This window comes from Perognathus longimembris, chromosome 14 (genome assembly GCF_023159225.1).
Source record: "Perognathus longimembris pacificus isolate PPM17 chromosome 14, ASM2315922v1, whole genome shotgun sequence".
NCBI lineage: Eukaryota > Metazoa > Chordata > Mammalia > Rodentia > Heteromyidae > Perognathus > Perognathus longimembris.
Window position 1 is genome coordinate 42890486 of NC_063174.1, and position 17720 is coordinate 42908205.

General features: G+C 47.9%; 1 protein-coding gene across 7 annotated transcripts in view; it reads left to right on the forward strand.

Annotated features, from left to right (window-relative positions):
• Esrrb (estrogen related receptor beta) overlaps positions 1-17720 on the forward strand; it is a 169690-nt gene that overhangs the window by 89354 nt on the left and 62616 nt on the right. For 2 of the 7 annotated variants that reach the window (XM_048362434.1, XM_048362432.1), the window contains exon 2: positions 13061-13157. The exons of 3 other annotated variants lie outside the window; for them this stretch is intronic. In XM_048362434.1, the coding sequence (XP_048218391.1) occupies positions 13144-13157 (14 nt within the window). In that variant the 5' untranslated portion in view covers positions 13061-13143. Of the gene's footprint in view, positions 1-12432; positions 12515-12793; positions 12807-13060; positions 13158-17720 lie in introns of those variants that run through there. 2 more of the 7 variants (XM_048362435.1, XM_048362436.1) reach the window with 2 other exon arrangements.

Genomic DNA, 17720 nt, shown 5'->3' on the forward strand with positions numbered 1-17720 from the left:
TTGGTTTTCCTTGATCCTCATTCCAATTTCTGAACATGGAACCAATGTCAGTCTTTCTTTGGCTCATGGACAGAGCACCTGCTGTTTGCCCGGCTATGTTCTGGGACACAAGGGTGGGCCAGCCCGCCTGGATGGACTAATGATAAATGGAGGAATTGGCGGCACAACAGTCCAAGGGGTTGAGTTGGAGGGGGGAAACAACAACAACAACAACAACAACAGATGTCCTGTTCTCCAAGACCTCAGTTTCCATTCTGAGAAGTAAGGTTCTCCTTTTGTCATGTGGAAGACCTTGTGAGGGTCAGAACCGCTAAGCACCTTTCTTCTTCCTACCAGCACCAAGTGAGGACCCCCATCCTGCTCATGTACCCCTCCCAACCTCGCCCCAGCATGCCCGGAGCACCTCCTGTCCCCTCCCTCCCCCTCCTCCCCTTCTCTGCTTTCCTTTCCTCCCTTCATTCTCCTCTCCTCTCTTCTGTCTTGCCCCCTCCCTTCCTTTCCCTCTTCTCGACCTCTCCGCTCTCCTTTCCCTTCCCATTTCCTCTCCTCTCCTCTCTGCTATTCTCTTCCTTTCCCTCTTCCTTCTCGTCACGTTCTCTACTCCCTCTGGGGGATTGAACCCAGACAGGCAGGGAGGCTACCCCTGAACTACGTCCCATTCTCCCATCAGACCTAGATCCTCTCTCTCTCCCTTTCTCTCTCATATATACTTGCATACACATACACACACACACACACACACACACACACACGTTTGTAGGAACCTAGGAACCGAATACTTCAGCCCCACAAGGTACTGTAAATTCCTGAATTACCTAACACCTGATTATGGGGTGATTATTAGCTTTGCTTAAAGATTTTCCGTTTACTCAAGGATTAGCTGCGGGGTTCCTTTAAATAGCTAGCTTTGCTAAAGCTCTTGTAGTGCAAAGAAAGTCTGGGCAGGGAAGAAGAGGCCAAACTTGTGAGGCAGGAAGCCTAAGCCCCTAGCCATTCATTCCCTCCAGGAGCTGGCCAGCCCTCCACACCCTGCCCAGCCCCAGCCCTGAGGTGGGGAACTCGTCTCATATCTAGCCAAGGGCTCCTCCCGACTCAGGCCAGTCATCTGAGCGACCACCTTCCTAGGAAGCCTTCCCAGATGCCTGGCCCCCCACTGTGTGTGTGTGTGTGTGTGTGTGTGTGTGTGTGTGTGTGTGTGATTAAGAGAGAGAGAGAGAGAGAGAGAGAGAGCGCCAGTCCCTCACTTGAAGACTCATTATCATCCAGTGGCCCTGTTGTCACAGTCACCTGCCCTGACCCGTTGTGTTTGACTGAGTAAATGTTGAGTACCTGCACTGAAGTGAAAGCACAGTAGCTACCCACCCTGGGGAGGGTGGGCCCAGCTGTTCTACCAGGCTCCCAGCTTCAGCATGGGTGGAGGAGGCAGGGGTGGGGTGACAGGGATGGGAAGTGCTGAGTTTGCTTCCCCCTCCCATGAATTTCCTCAAGTCCCTACCCACCCAGTCAGCACAGAAATAATCCAATTTTACTTGATTATGAGTCATTACTTGGTACTGCTGTTTTCATCCCGCCCGCCCTCCCCGCGATTTGCTAGATTCCATTGAACGGATTGATCCCCAAGATGCAGGTGGAATGGCTGGGTGGAACCCTCTCCCCCGCTGGGCTCTCCTTCGGTGGTGTGCAGAGCCCAGCCCTCCCCAGGCTCAGTGAGATCAGGTGCTGGGCGGTGGACTGGGAGCCCCGTGCCTGCCCCGCCTCTCTGGCTTGGTGCCCTGGGGGGTCCTTTGTTCATTTGCAGCCCACCTGGTCCCTGAGCTTGGCCAGGTGTGGTGGGAACCAGGGTGAGAGGCGGGGCGAGGATGAACACTAACTGCCTGAAGGAGCTGTGGGGTTCCGTCCAGTTCCACGTGGGGGGGGTGTTGGGGGGAGGGAAGTATAGTGGTGCAGGCACCTACAGTGTGTTGGGACTCTGATGGTAGAGCAATTATTGAACAGGTTATAAACAGCTAGTGAATGTCTGAGGTTTTTGTTTGTTTGTTTTATTTTTGAGTCATGTAGCCAAGACTGGCCTCCAACTTAAGATCCTGGAGCTGGGATTACAGGCCAGCTCTACCACGACCAGCCCCAGAATATCAAATTCTAAGAATGGCTGTAAAGGTGTCAATGATGAGGTTGCTGTAGACATAGTGGTTAGGGCGTCTTCCCAGAGGTAGGGACATCTCAGCAGAGACCTGATTGCCAGGAGGGAGCTGGCTATGTGGGATTCTGTGGAGCTAGTGCAAAGGCCTTGCGGCAACAATGGCACACTTGAGGACATTTTAAGACTGGCAGGAGCATGAGGTGAAGGGTGAGCTAAAAAAGAAAGCCTGAGTGGTAAGAGTGTTTGCCTAGCATGCATAAAGCCCTGGGTTCAATTCCTCAGTACCACATACAGAGAAAAAGCTGCAAGTGGTACTATGGCTCAAGGGGGTAGAGTGCTAGCCTTGAGCAAAAAGAGCTCAAGGACAGTGCCTAGGTCCTGAGTTCAAGCCCCAGGACTGGCAATATACGTATGAGCCTTAAAGTTCCATTTCCTATGAGGGGAACAGGAAATGCTTAACCTTTCCCCATTTCTCCTCCCTTCATCCTCCAATACTGAAAAATTCCTTCCTAAAACATATAAAAACAAACTTAAGAAAGAAAATATCAACTGGATGCCAGTGGCTCATGCCTGCAATCCTAGATACTCAGGAGGCTGAGATCTGAGACTATCGGTTCTAGGCCAGCCTAGGCAGGAAGCTCATGAGATTCTTATTGCCAATAAACTACCAAAAGAGCTGGAAATGCTATCGCTCACGTAGTATAGTGTTAACCTTGCACAAAAGAAGCTCAGGAATAGCGCCCAGGCCTTCAGTTCAAGTCCTAGGACTGGCACCAAAAAAGAAAAGAAAATATCTCATAAACTGGTAGGAGCTACAGTCACCCACTGTGCTGCAGGGTCAAAGATTTCAGGGAAACATCTGACCGCTTTTTTTTTTTTTTTTGGCCAGTCCTGGGCTTGGACTCAGGGCCTGAGCACTGTCCCTGGCTTCTTTTTGCTCAAGGCTAGCACTCTGCCACTTGAGCCACAGCGCCACTTCTGGCTGTTTTCTGTATATATGGTGCTGGGGAATTGAACCCAGGGCCTCATGTATACGAGGCAAGCACTCTTGCCACTAGGCCATATCCCCAGCCCATCTGACCACATTTTAATACCTACGGTGCTGTCACCCTGTAGCTCCTTCCCTCCCCTCTTCCCAGCCTCTAGGGGCCACTCTTTTGTCAGTTCACATTCCACACAGGAATGGAAATGTGTGGCAACTGACACTGTCTTCTCCTTTTACCTCGGTGCTCCAAATGAAAGGATCTCATTTTTGATGGCCCAGTAATATTCCATTGTGTATCGATACATTTTCTTAACCTATCCACATGGATGGACACTTTGGTTGTTTCCATGTTGTAGCTATTGAGAACAGTGTACTGATAAATATGGGCATGCAGACATCTATTTGACATACTAATATTGTATCCTTTGGATAGATGCCCACTATTGGTAAAGCAGACTCATCAGTAGTACTACAGTATGAAACTTCATATTGTTAGTTTTTCTAGAAAGGAGATAATAGGGGCTGGAAATGTGGCTTAGTGGTAGAGCGCTTGCCTAGCATGCATAAAGCTCTGGGTTTGATTCTTCAGTACCACATACACAGAAAAATCCAGAAGTGGGGCTGTGGCTCAAGTGGTAGAGCACTAACCTTGAGTAAAGGTAACAGTTTGCATTCCTACCACAGTATAAGCCTTCCCCATTCTCCCTGTTAGCTTCTGTCCTTTTGCTGCTTACCTCTCTGGCTTGAGTCCATGGATCATTTGTGGGTTTGATTTGCTTTTCTTAGTCAATGGTGATGTTAAATCTTTTTTTTTTCATATATCTGTTAGGCATTTGTCACTTTTCCTTTGAGAAAAGTCTATTCAGATAGCGTGCCCGTTTTTACTTTGATTATTTGGGTATTTTAAACTGTTCTTCGACTTAGGTTTCTAATTTCTTGAACACTATTTATTAGAGCAGTTTGGGCTGTATAGAAATGTGCCTGGGCAACACAGACTTCCCACTAACCTTGCCCAATCTTCCCTTCTGCTGACATCTTACATTACTACCATGGTAGTCTGACTGGTCACGCTAAGAAACAGACCTTAAAGTTGGGCACCAGTGGCTCACGCCTATAATCCTAGCTACCCAGGAGGCTGAGATCTGAGGATGGTGGTTGAAAGCCAGCCCAGGCAGGAAAAATCCCTGAGACTCTTACCTCCAATTAACCACCCAAAAAGCCAGAAGTGGAGCTGTGATTCTAGTGGTACTTCACTAGCCTTGAGCACAAAAGCTCAGGGACAGTATCCAGCCCCTGAGTTCAAGCCCTAGGACTGGAACCAGAAAGAAAAGAAAAAGGAACAGATCTTGACCCATCACTGTGAACTAAGGCCTCCAACTTTATTCAGATTTCATTGATTTTTCTAATGTCCTCTTCAGCCCGGATCTGTGGGGGAGCATTTACTTGTCATGTGTCTTTATTCTCCTCTGGTCTGTGGTATTTTTTCAGACTTCCTTAGTTTGGGCAAGTTTAAGGCATGCTGGCCAGGTATTTTACTTCATGTTCAGTTCTCATTTAGGATCCTGGTGTTGAGAGGCTATGAGATGCTGGGACTGGGCTTAGAATTCAGAAGCTGGGGTAGGTGGACTGAGATGAGGGGGGTGGGGTGTCTAGGTTTCAATCCTGGCTCTGCCTCCAACCCAATAAGCCTCAGGAACAAGGACTCTGTCCATTCTCAGCCCCTCCATCTTTCAGGGCCAGCCTGGTGAGGGGTAGCTGGGAGGAGGACCCCCCACCCCAACTGCTTAAAAACCCTTGGGTTTCACCAGCAGTGGCTACAGGAAGAGATGTCTATTTCCTCTCGAAGGAACGAGGGCTGTGAACAGCCAGAGGGAGGCAGTGGCCCTGAGCTGCAAAGCTTTTGCAGATGACTGACAGGCTGCTGTGGTCCTCACCCCAGTAATCTTGTCTTACAGACAATCATCTGGGACACAGAGAACATGGAGAATGTGGAGGGGCCCAGGAGGGGAGGAAGGAGAAGACCACGGTGGATGTGGAGGCTGGGGTGCCGGCCAGTGGGTGGAGGGAGGCAGCTCTGGGTGCTGTAGGCAGAGCCCTGCCATGGCCGGATGTGGGACTGGAGATTGGAGTTATGGATTCTTAGTCATCACAGTGACCTCAGGCCATTGTGTTCAGCCAGTGTTTCATTCTGTAATGTGGACTTGTTCATTTTTAATTTTCCTTTTGGTGATTTCATTGTTAACTCTTGTGTTATCTGTGAAATTAGAACGCGCCAGGGAGCACACAGTGTGGAGCTTCCTGGTCAAGCTGGGGGAGAGGCTTCCTTCCAGAGCTGCTGTGAGTCGCCCCCACAGCCCTCCAGCAGAGGATCCCAAACGGAAGTGGAAGGATACAACAGACCCAACAACTGACTGCGTGAAGGACACACAGCTCTGGAGCTGGAGCTAAGCCCAGCCCTTGTCTGGACTCTTTGTACCAGGCATAGTAAGAGCTCAGAAGATCACTCATGCTGTTTATTAAGAATAACTTTCTAGCCTGAAATGTAAATTATGAAATTAATTCCACCCTTGACAGGAGTGCTGAGAGGCCAGGGTTCTAAGTATGTAAACTAATAGTTCTGGTAGAAGGAGTGTGTGTGTGTGTGTGTGTGTGTGTGTGTGTGTGTGTGTGTGTGTTGGGGTGCACATGAAGTTAGTACACTATGAGAACAAAGAACAAAGCAATCTGGGTGCTCAGCCCCAGAGCCAAAATTTGACCTCAGCTCAGCCAAAGCACACGGGTTAGAGGGGTAGCTCCGGGGATCTGTGGGTGTTGTGCCTTTAATATTGGGAGTTCCTAAGCTGGGCTTTCACACCTGTCATCCCAGCCTGTTAGGAGACTGAAATCTGAGGATCACAGTTCGAAGCAAGGCCAGGGAAGGAAAGTCCCTGAGACTCTTATCTCCAATTAGCCACAAAAAGCTAAATGTGGTGCTGTGACTGAAGCGATAGAGTGCTAGACTTGAGTGTGTGCAAAAGCGCCAACAGGGGGCTGGGGATATAGCCTAGTGGCAAGAGTGCCTGCCTCGGATACAAGAGGCCCTAGGTTCGATTCCCCAGCACCACATATACAGAAAACGGCCAGAAGCGGCGCTGTGGCTCAAGTGGCAGAGTGCTAGCCTTGAGCGGGAAGAAGCCAGGGACAGTGCTCAGGCCCTGAGTCCAAGGCCCAGGACTGGCCAAAAAAAAAAGCGCCAACAGCACCTAGGCCCAGAGTTAAAGCCTGTCATCTTAATAATATTGAGTTCCTATTTCACCCACTATGAGCTCTCCAAATCAAGGGCTTGTTAAGTCACCTCTGCGTACACACACACACACACACACACACACACACACACACACACACACACACACTTCCTTGGAGTGACATCCCTCCTGGCTGTTCCTATCACTGAGAAGGCCCAAGGAACAGACCTCTGAATAGTGTTGTTCTCCTTGAGCAGCAGCTAGGGCTGCTTCTTTGGGTCCCAGCGCTGCCACTTAAGCAGTGGCCATGTGAAGAGCACTCAGGCTGTGTTGTCCTCTTGTCCTGCCTATCCTAGGCTGGTCCTCCCTCCACCCCTCTACCTGGACAGGGACCCATTCTCACCTGCCTTTAAAAAAAAAAGCTACCCTGACCGGGAAAGGGAGAAGTAAAGGATGTCTCTTCAGAGATAGCTCAACCCCAGATGCCAGTCTCAAGGTGTTGGTAGTTCAAGGTACCTAGGTAGTTCTAGGTACCTAGAAGCGATGTAGACCAGGTGACCCAACATCTCTGCACCTCGCTTCTCCCCCCCCCCCACCATCTGTAAAGTAGTCATTAGGGGCCTGCACACAGAGCACTAGGTAGAGGGAAGCTCAGCACAGCTGGAGTCTGTGGTTGGGTGTGGTCGCCCCCCCCCCCCCCGGGGCTCTTCCCTACAGGCCTGACTCACACCTATCCCTCTGGGGCTCACATCCTCCCACTCCCACCCCCACCACACACACCCCAGCCCCTCCCCGGAGGGCCCCCACCCAGGGGGGCCTCTCAAGTTGGATCCACCCCTCCAGCCAGGCCTGCAGCTACCTGGCCAAGGGACAACAGCCTAAGACAGCAGTATTTGAAATGCAAAATAACATTGTGATTGAGCCTGCCGGGGCTGTTTATTTATCAGATCAATAGACCAAGCCATTCTCTCACTGGGATAAGAGATGGTATCACCCTGAGCGACCAATACCTCTCCAGCCCTGCCCAAAGAGCCTGGGCGGACCCCCATCTCTGCCCCTCTCCCTCTTCAGCTGCTCTTAGCTGTCTTTTGGCATCAGTGACAGCCTCCATTAAAGGCCTCATTATTTTCTGGTACTGGCTAACCTATGACTTGTCATCAATTCTGGATGCATTCGGTTTGCCAACACAGTAACATGTGAAGAAAAGAAAGGCATAGCCTATAGTTGATGAAATACGGTATGATGAGAAGGAGTGAATGAATGAATGAACGAATGAATCCATGAGATGGCAGAGGAGCTGTTTTTCACAAGCTTCCTGTGTTGGCTAAGGAAGGCATCAGGGAGCCAGACCATGCTCATTGACCCAAACAGAGACACGGGGGGCTCGGAAGCCACTGCCAGTAGCAATGGAAGGAGGCTCCAGGACTCTGCCCCTGCCCCTGGCTCGGTCTGCTGCCAGCTTCGATAGTCTTCTTCCTCACTGCACACTGGTAAGATGTGTGTGCTCTTGTTCTCTTGAGCTCAGGACTTGCTGCTACTGGAGAGAGAGAGAGAGAGAGAGAGAGAGAGAGAGAGAGAGAGAGAGAGAGAGAGAGAGAGAACGAGGGTACCCTAACACCAGAAGTTTCCTAAGAGGGACTGGCTGGCCTAGGTGCCCGTCCTTGTGTCCATCAGCTGGGCCAGGGCTTTGGTGAGGATGGTAGCTTATGGGGGCTGTGTGAGTGCGCACGCGCATGCGCGCATGCAAGAGAGATACAGACTGAGAAGAAATATAGGGGCAGGCAAACAGACAAGTAGAGATTAGGTACTGGCCTTGAGAGACAGAGAGCTGGGGAGCTGGTTTTAGAAGTGCCTGCATACTAGCCCCCACTTTGCTTGAACGATTTAGTTGGCTGACTGGACAGAGGATTAGATGGCTGAGTGGATAGATGCATGGAGGGAGTGGGCAAAAGTGGGAGTCACAAGGTCCCCCTGGGCCTGCAAGAAGGCACTGGAATAAGAGGACCCAGCTCAGGATGGCAGTTCCCAAAGGCCAGCAGTCGCCATTTGTGAGCAGGTAGACTGGGACCTCCCAGCTGTCCTTCCTGTGTCCACACAGCCTGTCTTCTTCTCATTGTGGTGCACACAGCCTGAAAAATCATGGATCAGAAACCCTGATTGAAAGACACTAATTGCCCCTCATTACCTTCCATGCTATCATTTGTGTGGGACAAGATTTCCATCAGTTGTCCGGGATCAGCCTGGTTTTGACTAATCTTTCTAATGACAAGATGCTTAATTAGAGATTTCTGCCTGCGCTCTAGCAGTGGTGGAGAGAGGCAGGTCTTGGTACAGCCTTCCTGCTGGTGGTTGGAAACCTAAGAGGAAAAAGTGTAACATTCGGGAAATATTCCCAAAGGGTAAATAAAGTCAAAACATCACACAGCTAAGTGCCTGGGCAGAAAGGTGGCCTGAGTGGCAGATGGATGGCTTTCTGTTTGTCTTTCCTCCTGGGCAGGTCCCTGGATGAAGATGTCTCTAAACTCTGGGTCAGTTCTCCATGTATGCCTTCCAATCAGCCTGGCTTTCTAGAAGGGACCTGGAGCAAGTAATTTCATTCCCCAAGGGTTTGGCTTTCTCAGGCAGAAGCATCTTCAAGAACTGATGATCCAGTGACCCCAGCTGTGTATCTCAAAAATGTTATCCACTATTGAATGATATGTATAAGCAAGGCTTCCTTGACATATAAGTGATTTTTAAAAATTATCTAGCCTGGCATAGTGACTTTTGCCTATAATCTTAGCACTACAAAGGCCCAGAACTCAAAGCAGAATCAGGAGGGGTACAAAGTCAGACCTTATCTTATTTTTGTTTTGTTTTTTGCCTGTCCAGGGGCTTGAACCCAGGGCCTGAGCACTGTCCCTGGCTTCCTTTTGCTCAAGGCTAGCACTCTACCACTTGAGCCACAGCGCCACTTTGGGCTTTTTCCATTTATGTGGTGCTGAGGAATCAAACCCAGGGCTTCATGCATGCGAGGCAAGTACTCTACTGCTAAGCCACATTCCCAGCCCAAGAACTTATCTTAAAAATAAAACAAACATCAAGACATCTATTAACATAAGCAATGTAAGCAATTCAAACTACGTAGGGCAAGGCCTGTTTGAATTATTGAAATTTTTTTACATGTATATGCTGGTCTTGGAGCTTGAACTCAAGGCTTAGGCACTGTCCCTGAGTTGATGTGGGGTTTTTTGTTGTTGTTGTTGCTAAAGGCTAGCATTCTGCCACTTGAGCCACAACTCCACTTCTAGATTTGTTGTTGTTGTTGGTTAATTGAAGATAAGAATCTCAAAATCTTTTTTCTTTTTAACATGCTTCATGAAATCAGTCTTTCTTGCTTGCTTGCTTGCTTGCTTGCTTGCTTGCTTTCTTGCTTGCTTGCTTGCTTGCTTTTTGCCAGTCCTGGGCCCTGGACTCAGGGCTTGAGCACTGTCCCTGGCTTTTCTTTGCTCAAGGCTAGCACTCTGCCACTTGAGCCACAGCACCACCTCTAGCTGTTTTCTATATATGTGGTGCTGAGGAATCGAACCCAGGACTTAATGTATAGAGTCAAGCACTCTTGCCACTAGGCCATGCTCCCAGCCCCGAATCTTAAGATCTTAAGTGGTGCTGTGGCTCAAAGTGGTAGAGCACTAGCCTTGAGCTTAAAGAGCTCAGGGACAGTGCCCAGGCCCAGAGTTTAAGCCCCACAACCACCAACAACAATAAAAAAGAATCTCACGGTCTTTCTTGCCCAGGCTGGCTTTGAACCGTGACTGATCCTCAGATTTCAACCTCCTGAACAGCTAGGGATTATAGGCAAGAACCATTAGCTCCCAGCCAAATTAGTAAAAAAAAAAGTTTGAGTGGCATTTTGTTTTTTGTCAGTCATGGGGCTTGACCCTGAGCTCTTCAGCTCAAGGCTAGAGCTCTACCGCTTGAGCTACAGGGTCACTTGCAGTTTTCTGGTGGTTAAGTGGAGATAAGAGTCTCTCAGACTTTCCTTCCTGGGCTGGCTTTGAACCTGGATCTTTAGATCTCAGCCTCCTGAGTAACTAGGATTACAGGTGTAAGCCACTGACTAACAACCTCCCCTCCCCCTTTTCTTTTTTTAAGGGAGTAGTATTGAAGTTTGAACTCAGAACCTTCTGTTTGCTAAGACTGTCCCTCTATCACTTAAGCCACATCCCAACCTTGCCTCCTGAATGCTGTTTTGGAGTTGGAGTCTATCAAACTTTTCTGTCCAAGTTGGCCACAAACCATGATCCTTTAGATTTTAGCCTCCTGAATAGCTAGGATAATAGGTATGAAGACTGTTTCCCCCTCCCACAAAATGCAAGGACTTTCTAATTTTAAGAAAAAAAAAAAGTAGTCCAGAGGTGGTGGCTCAGGCCTGTTCCTAGCTACTCTAGAGACTGAGATCTGAGGATTGGGGTTCAAGACAGCCCAAGCAGGAAAGTCTATGAGACTCTTATCTCTAATCAAATGCAAAAAAGCCAGAAGTAGAACTGTTAAGTGAAATGGTAGCCTTGAGCAGAACAGCTCAGGGACAGTGCCCTAGCCCTGAGTTCAAGCCAGAGGATCAGCACCCATAAGGAAAAAAGGGGGTGGGGGTCTGGGAATATGGCTTAGTGGTAGAGTGCTTGCCTAGCATGCATGAACCCCTGGGTTTGATTCCTCAGTACCACATAAACAGAAAAAGCTGGAAGGGGTGATGTGTCTCAAGCAGTAGGGCTAGCTTTGAGTAAAAGAAGATCAGGGACAGTGCTCAGGTCTAGAGTTCAAGCCTTAGGACTGGCAAACAAACAAACAAAAGAAAGAGAGAGAGAGAGAAAGATGAAGGAAGGAAGGAAGGAAGGAAGGAAGGAAGGAAGGAAGGAAGGAAGGAAGGAAGGAAGGAAGGGAGAAAGAAAAAACAGCATATATAATTAATGGAGCTTTGTGCACAGAATTGGCTTCATCATAATCCTTGGCTCATAGAAGTTCTCATAGCACCACTCATTGCCCTCTCCTCTCCTTCTTCCCTCCTATGTAATAAATGCCCTACCTGCCCATGCCCTCAGAGAAACTAGCCTAGACAAGGCTCACACCTGTAATCCTAGCCACATAGGAAACAGATCCAAAGATCATGGTTCAAAGCCAGCATGGGCAGAAAAGTCTCTGAGAGTCTTAACTCCCCTTAACCACCAGAAAACCAGAAGTGTTGCTGGGCTCAAAGTGGTAAGGTGCTAGCCTTAAGCTAAAGAGCTCATCAGAGACAGTGCCCAGGCCTTGAGCTCCAGACTCATCTCACACACACACACACACACACTCACACATGCACATACATATGCACACACACACAGAATTTGCAGTTCACGCTTCTGTTAAAGGCATTTCAGCATTAAATAATTAATAATTCAATTAAAATAATTATTAAATTAATTATTATTAGGTAGGTTCTCACTACATGGCTGTGAAATCAAGAAAATCTTTGGCCCTCTGCTTTCCCCATGCTGGGATATGGGTGTAGGCTCTGCTCTGCAATACTGTTTTTAAAGGAAGGTCCTGGAGGTGATGATTTGTAACAAAGCCTGGCTGCTGAGTCTTGAGGATGTGACCCAGGGTTAGCAAGTTGATTTTAAAATTTACATATTGTTAGGTTTTTTAAAGTCGGTAGCCGGTAAAGGAGAACGCCACGTGGTATTCAGGCAGGAGAGAACGTTTATTACCAAACTGCTGGCCTGTGGCCCAGATGATCCACGGCCGGAGTGAAGGGAGTGAGAGAGACCCCCACCCAGCCCTGCCTTATATCTAGGGCAGGGGCAAGGGGTGTGGCCAGGTGGATTAGGATGTGACCTCAGGGAAAGGGGAGGTAACTGCCTCCAGGTCTGCAGGTTACCCAGGTAACTGGGTGGAGACTTAATGAGGTGGGGGCATCTACATGAAGCCCTCAGGGAGAGGACCTAACACATATGAATACAGAGTTCAAAGGTTCTGAAACCATTTTTCTTCCCACTTCCCACTTCTGACTTGCTTTTCTTCTCCCCCTCCCACTTCCTTCTATTTTTTAAATTTTTTTTTAGACAAGGTCTTCCTATATAGCCCAGGGTGACCTTGAATTCAAGATCTTCCTGCTTCAGCCTCCACAAAGTACTGGGATTCTAGGTATGCATCACTACACTTTCCTCCCTTCCCTTCCTGCCCCTTTCTTTCTCTTCCCTCACCCCCAGTACTATTGGTGCTCTCCCACACTTACAACCCTCTTTGCTTTAGGTTATTTCTCAGCTGAAGTATCCCTTTTTTTGCCTGAAGCAGGCTTCAGCTCCTACCTCCTAGAGTATCAGACCAATAGGTCTGTTCTACCATACCAGGCTTGTTTGGATCTTGCTAACTTTTGTCCCAGGCTGGTCTTGAACTTGGTCCTGCATCTCTGCCTCCCAAGTAGCTGGGATTATAGGTTGGAGCCACCAATCTCAATTTGCTTGGCCAACCCTTTTTCCTTCCTGGTATATAACAAGTTCCTTACCAGATTACCCAAAATTGTGGATCTATAGAATTTAGAAGGTATTAACCACAAGCATGCCAGCTGCTAGATTTTTCTGGCAGTGGTTTCCTGGGAGAAACACCCACCCACCCCCCAGTACCCACTAAGCGCTGAATTAGGGCCAGCGCAGTTCTAAGCCTTTCCCCTCATCTGCTCTTGTCACCCAGGACAGTCCTAGGAAGCAGGTGCTGTGATTGGAGGACCGGGAGGTGCAGAGAGGGTGACCTGGCCAATCAGAGTCTACAGTAACATGGAGAATAAGTGGTGAGTCTGATGCCAGCATGCAGGCTTTCAACAGGGATTCAACCACTGGTCCCTGTGCTCAAGGACATGGTCAGGACAGAGAGCCGGAGGGCTCCACGGCCGTGTATGACCCAGATTCTTGCAAGTGGTAGGGAGATCCCATCCCCTGGCAGAGAGTCCTCGGGCCGTCCACTCTTCTATCCTGCCTGCCCACTGGCTGGATACCTCTAGGAACATACATCCTTGGGATTCCAGCAGAGAAATTGATCGTGATCTCTTGCTGATACCCAGGAATTTATTTCCCGTAGAGGTCTGAGACAAAATACTTCAACAACTTGGATTTCATTCAGAGCTTTCCAAATTCTCCTGGTCTTCTTGTCAGGAAAATCTTCGATCCTTGTCCAGCAAAGAGAGCTACCCACCCCCACTCCCACTGAGAAAGCTGGGGGCCCGGACATGGCTGGGTGGGGGCTAGAGAGTCACGTGGTGGTGACTGAAGCTGGCCCCTGCTGAGCTCCAGTTACCACGGATCAAAGGGAAATGAGCCTCTAGGGCCTTCGACCTCTGACTATTGCTCTTGCAAGGGCTGAAATGGGCATCTGTTCCCCCTCCTCCCATAAAGAGTCAATAGTCATCGATCCAGTTGGGAACTGGGCCCCAGACAGACACAGACTTTGGCTCCCTCCTCCCAGAGCTGCCTCTCTCCCTAGACAACACCTGGGCCACATACCTGCAACCACCTTTGAGCTCCTAAGTGGCAGATTCGCAGGTCCCGGTGAAATCTCCCACCTTCCAACTTTCCCACTGATCCTCAGCCTCCACCCATGCAAACCTCTACACTCATGGCCCTTGGTGTTTCCCCAGGTCCTCTCTGCCATCAGCCCCTCTCTTCAGGGACTGTGCAGCTTCTTTTGCTTAGCCCTCCACTCTTGTGCCTTTGTCCATTTCCTTCTTTCCTCCTATAGCTAAGTCAGAGGTTCTCAAATGGGGGCAGTTTAGGCTCCAGGGGGGAGACCCTTGGCCATGCCTGAGGAAGATTTTGGTTGGTATGTCTGGATCCTGATTGATACATACTAGTATGGAGTGAATAAAAGCCAGGGATACCCTTGAACATTCTGAAAGGCAAAGGATCGCCCAAGTCTTGCTCAAGCTGGAACATCAGTTGTCCAAAGAGGCTGGGAACCTAGAGCCTAGGTCTCAGCTGCTGCTGCTGCTGCTTTCTTCCGCTTCATGACAGTACTGGGGCTTGAACTCAGGGCCTCGAGCTCTTGCTTGGCTTTTTCACTCAAGGCTGGAACTCTATCACTTGAACTACAGCTCCACTTTTGACTTTTTGCTGGTTAGTTGGCGATAAGAGTCTCTGGGACTTGCTCCTACTCTAGCTGACTACAAACTGTGATCCTTAGAGAGCTTCCTGAATAGCTAAGATTACAGATTACAGGCTTAAACCACCCAGGCCCAGCCTAAATCCGGAACTTTTTTTTTTTTTTTACTTTGGCTAGTCATTCACTTATTCATGTCTTTTTTTTTTTTGGCCAGTCCTGGGGCTTGGACTCAGGGCCTGAGCCCTGAGCACTGTCCCTGGCTTCTTTTTGCTCAAGGCTAGCACTCTACCACTTGAGCCACAGCGCCACTTCTGGCCATTTTCTGTATATGTGGCGCTGGGGAATTGAACCCAGGGCCTCATGTATACAAGGCAAGCACTCTTGCCACTAGGCCATATCCCCAGCCCACTTATTCATGTCTTTTTAAAAAAATTATTATTTTTTGTTGTGAAATAATTTTTATTTTTTTGTAATTTATTTATTAAACAAAATTTTTTTGACAAGGTGTTGTGCAAAAAGGGTACAGTTACATCGTAGGGCAGTGTGTACATTTCTTGTGATATCTTACACCCTGTTTTTCTTTCCCTTCCCTAGGTCAGGTAGACATATATACAATACACAATGTACCAAGAACATATACAGTAGCCACGTGGCCCATGCCAAAGAAAATTCGCCTAGAACTTTAAATGTAATGTTGACAGTAGACAATATGTCAACAATAGTCTTATATGACCATACATACATAGCTTTTGAGCTATTGTGATCCACTGCGAGGTCTATTTTTGACCTTTATACGTTGAGTAGTTGTTTGGATACATAATGTAGAGTCGCTGACCTACACCTGTGGGAAATACCATTTGACAAGAAGTTTTTGGTTTCACAGACCTGGTCTCTACTGCCTCCTCCTTCCCCCTCCTTAACAGTCATATATCAAGGAGATCATGCCCCTTTGTTTTCTGTGTTCTAGGCTTGTCTCGCTCAACATTATTTGTTCAAGTTCTGACCATTTCCCTGCGAATACCAATATTTCACCATTTCTAATCACTATATAATATTCCATTGTGTAGGTATCATATTTTTTGGATCCATTCTTCTGTGGAGGGGCATCTGGGTTGTTTCCATATTTTGGCTATTGTGAATTGTGCAGCAGTAAACATGGAAGTGCAAATGTCTTTTTGATATCTTGGGACCTGTTGTTCAGGATAGATGCCTAGGAGTGGTATGGCTGGGTCATAGGTAGGTCTATGTTGAGCTTTTTGAGAAACCTCCATACTGTTCTCCAAAGTGGTTGTACTAATTTGCACTCCCACCAACAATAGAGAAGGGTTCCTCTTTCCCCCCGCACCCCCTCCAGCATTTGTTGTTGCCTGAGTTGAGTATAGGCCATTCTAACTGGAGTGAGGTGGTATCTCAGGGTTGTTTTTATTTGCATTTCCTTTACTGCCAGGGATGTTGAACATTTCCTCATATGCTTCTTTGCCATTTTTATTTCTTCTCCTGTGAAGTCTCTCTTTAGCTCCTTTGCCCATTTCCTAATTGGTTTACTGGGCTTGGAGGGACTTAGTTTTTTGAGTTCTCTGCAGATGACAGATATTAGGCCTTTGTCTGTTGCTGTGCTGATAAAGATCCTTTCCCATATGGTTGGCTGTCTTTCTATTTTGGTGGCTATGTCCTTAGCTGTGCAAAACCTTTTTATATTGTAGTAAGTAGTCCCATTTGTTGAGTCTCTCCCCTAACTGTTGTGCCCCTGGGACTCTATTCAGGAAGTTCCTTCCTGTGCCTATAAGTTCTAGTGTCTTTACTACTCTGTCCTTCAGTAGTTTCAAGGATTCAGGTCTGATGTTGAGGTCCTTGATCCATTTTGAGTTGATCTTGGTGCATGGTGATAGGCTAGGGTCTGTCTTGAGTTTTCTGCATATGGCTGCCCAGTTTTCCCAGCACCAGTAGTTGAAGAGGCTCTGTTTATTCCATTGTATGTCTTTAGCTCCTTTGTCGAATATCAGCTGACTGTAAGAGCGCGGTTTTATTTCTGGATCTTCAATTCTAATCCATTGGTCTTCCGGTCTGTTTTTATACCAATACCAGGCTGTTTTTGTTATGATGGCTCTATAGTAGAGCTTGAAGTCTGGTATTGTGATACCTAAATCTGGAACTTTTTTTTTTGGCCAGTCCTGGGCCTTGGACTCAGGGCCTGAGCACTGTCCCTGGCTTCCTTTTGCTCAAGGCTAGCACTCTGCCACTTGAGCCACAGCGCCACTTCTGGCCGTTTTCTGTATATGTGGTGCTGGGGAATCGAACCCAGGGCCTCATGTATACGAGGCAGGCTCTCTTGCCACTAGGCCATATCCCCAGCCCCTAAATCTGGAACTTTTTAAACACCAACAAGACACCACACAAATCTGAAAGTTTTTATATATAAACTGTCTCATGTACAAGGTTATTAAAGATATTTATATAGGACTGAGAGTGGTACAGCTCTTGCCTAGTAAATGTGAGACTCTGGGTTCGAATCCCCTATCTAAAAAAAAAAAGTAGAAAATTACCTCCAGGCTATGTGTATAAGGTGTCTGTGAAATGCATTTGTGTTTAGAATTGGGTCTCATCTCTAAGATACCTTATTTTTTATATGCAAATATCCCATAACCTGAAAAAAAAATCCCAAACACTTTGTGGGGAATACTCCAGCTGTAATTCATTATCTGCTTTCGGGGGAGAAAGGGCAGTACTTGATCAGATCTTCGGTCTGTTGTGCAAGCATGTGAGGATATTTGCAGGCCCGGGGCAAATGGGAAAGGATGCATATGGTTGTGTGTAAATGCCTTAAATTCCTACTGTTCTCTACACATCCCCTGCTTCTCTAAGAAGCTAACAGAGGCCAACAGTAACAATAGTCCTTCTCTAGATTCATACCCTTGCTCTGCACACCTGAGCTGGTGCTGACAGAAGGCCTGCAAGCTACTCTATAATCTCTCCTCTTCTATGGAGCAGCTGAATCTCCTGAAGAATTGTCTGAGTTCATTACAGCTTCCAGCCATCGCAATGTGCTGTCTGTCTCTATCATGGCTCAGCTCTAGTGCTATGTCTTGTCCCGAATGCAAAGCACAGGGGACAGTGGGGACTTCTTCCTTCTTTTGACCCAGTGGTTGCAATCTAACCTGCTACCCACCTTCTATTTCCCATTGGCTACTTCTCATTGTTCTGTGATCGTCTCTTTGTTGCTGTTGTTTTTATTTTATTCATTTTATGTTGGTACCAGGGC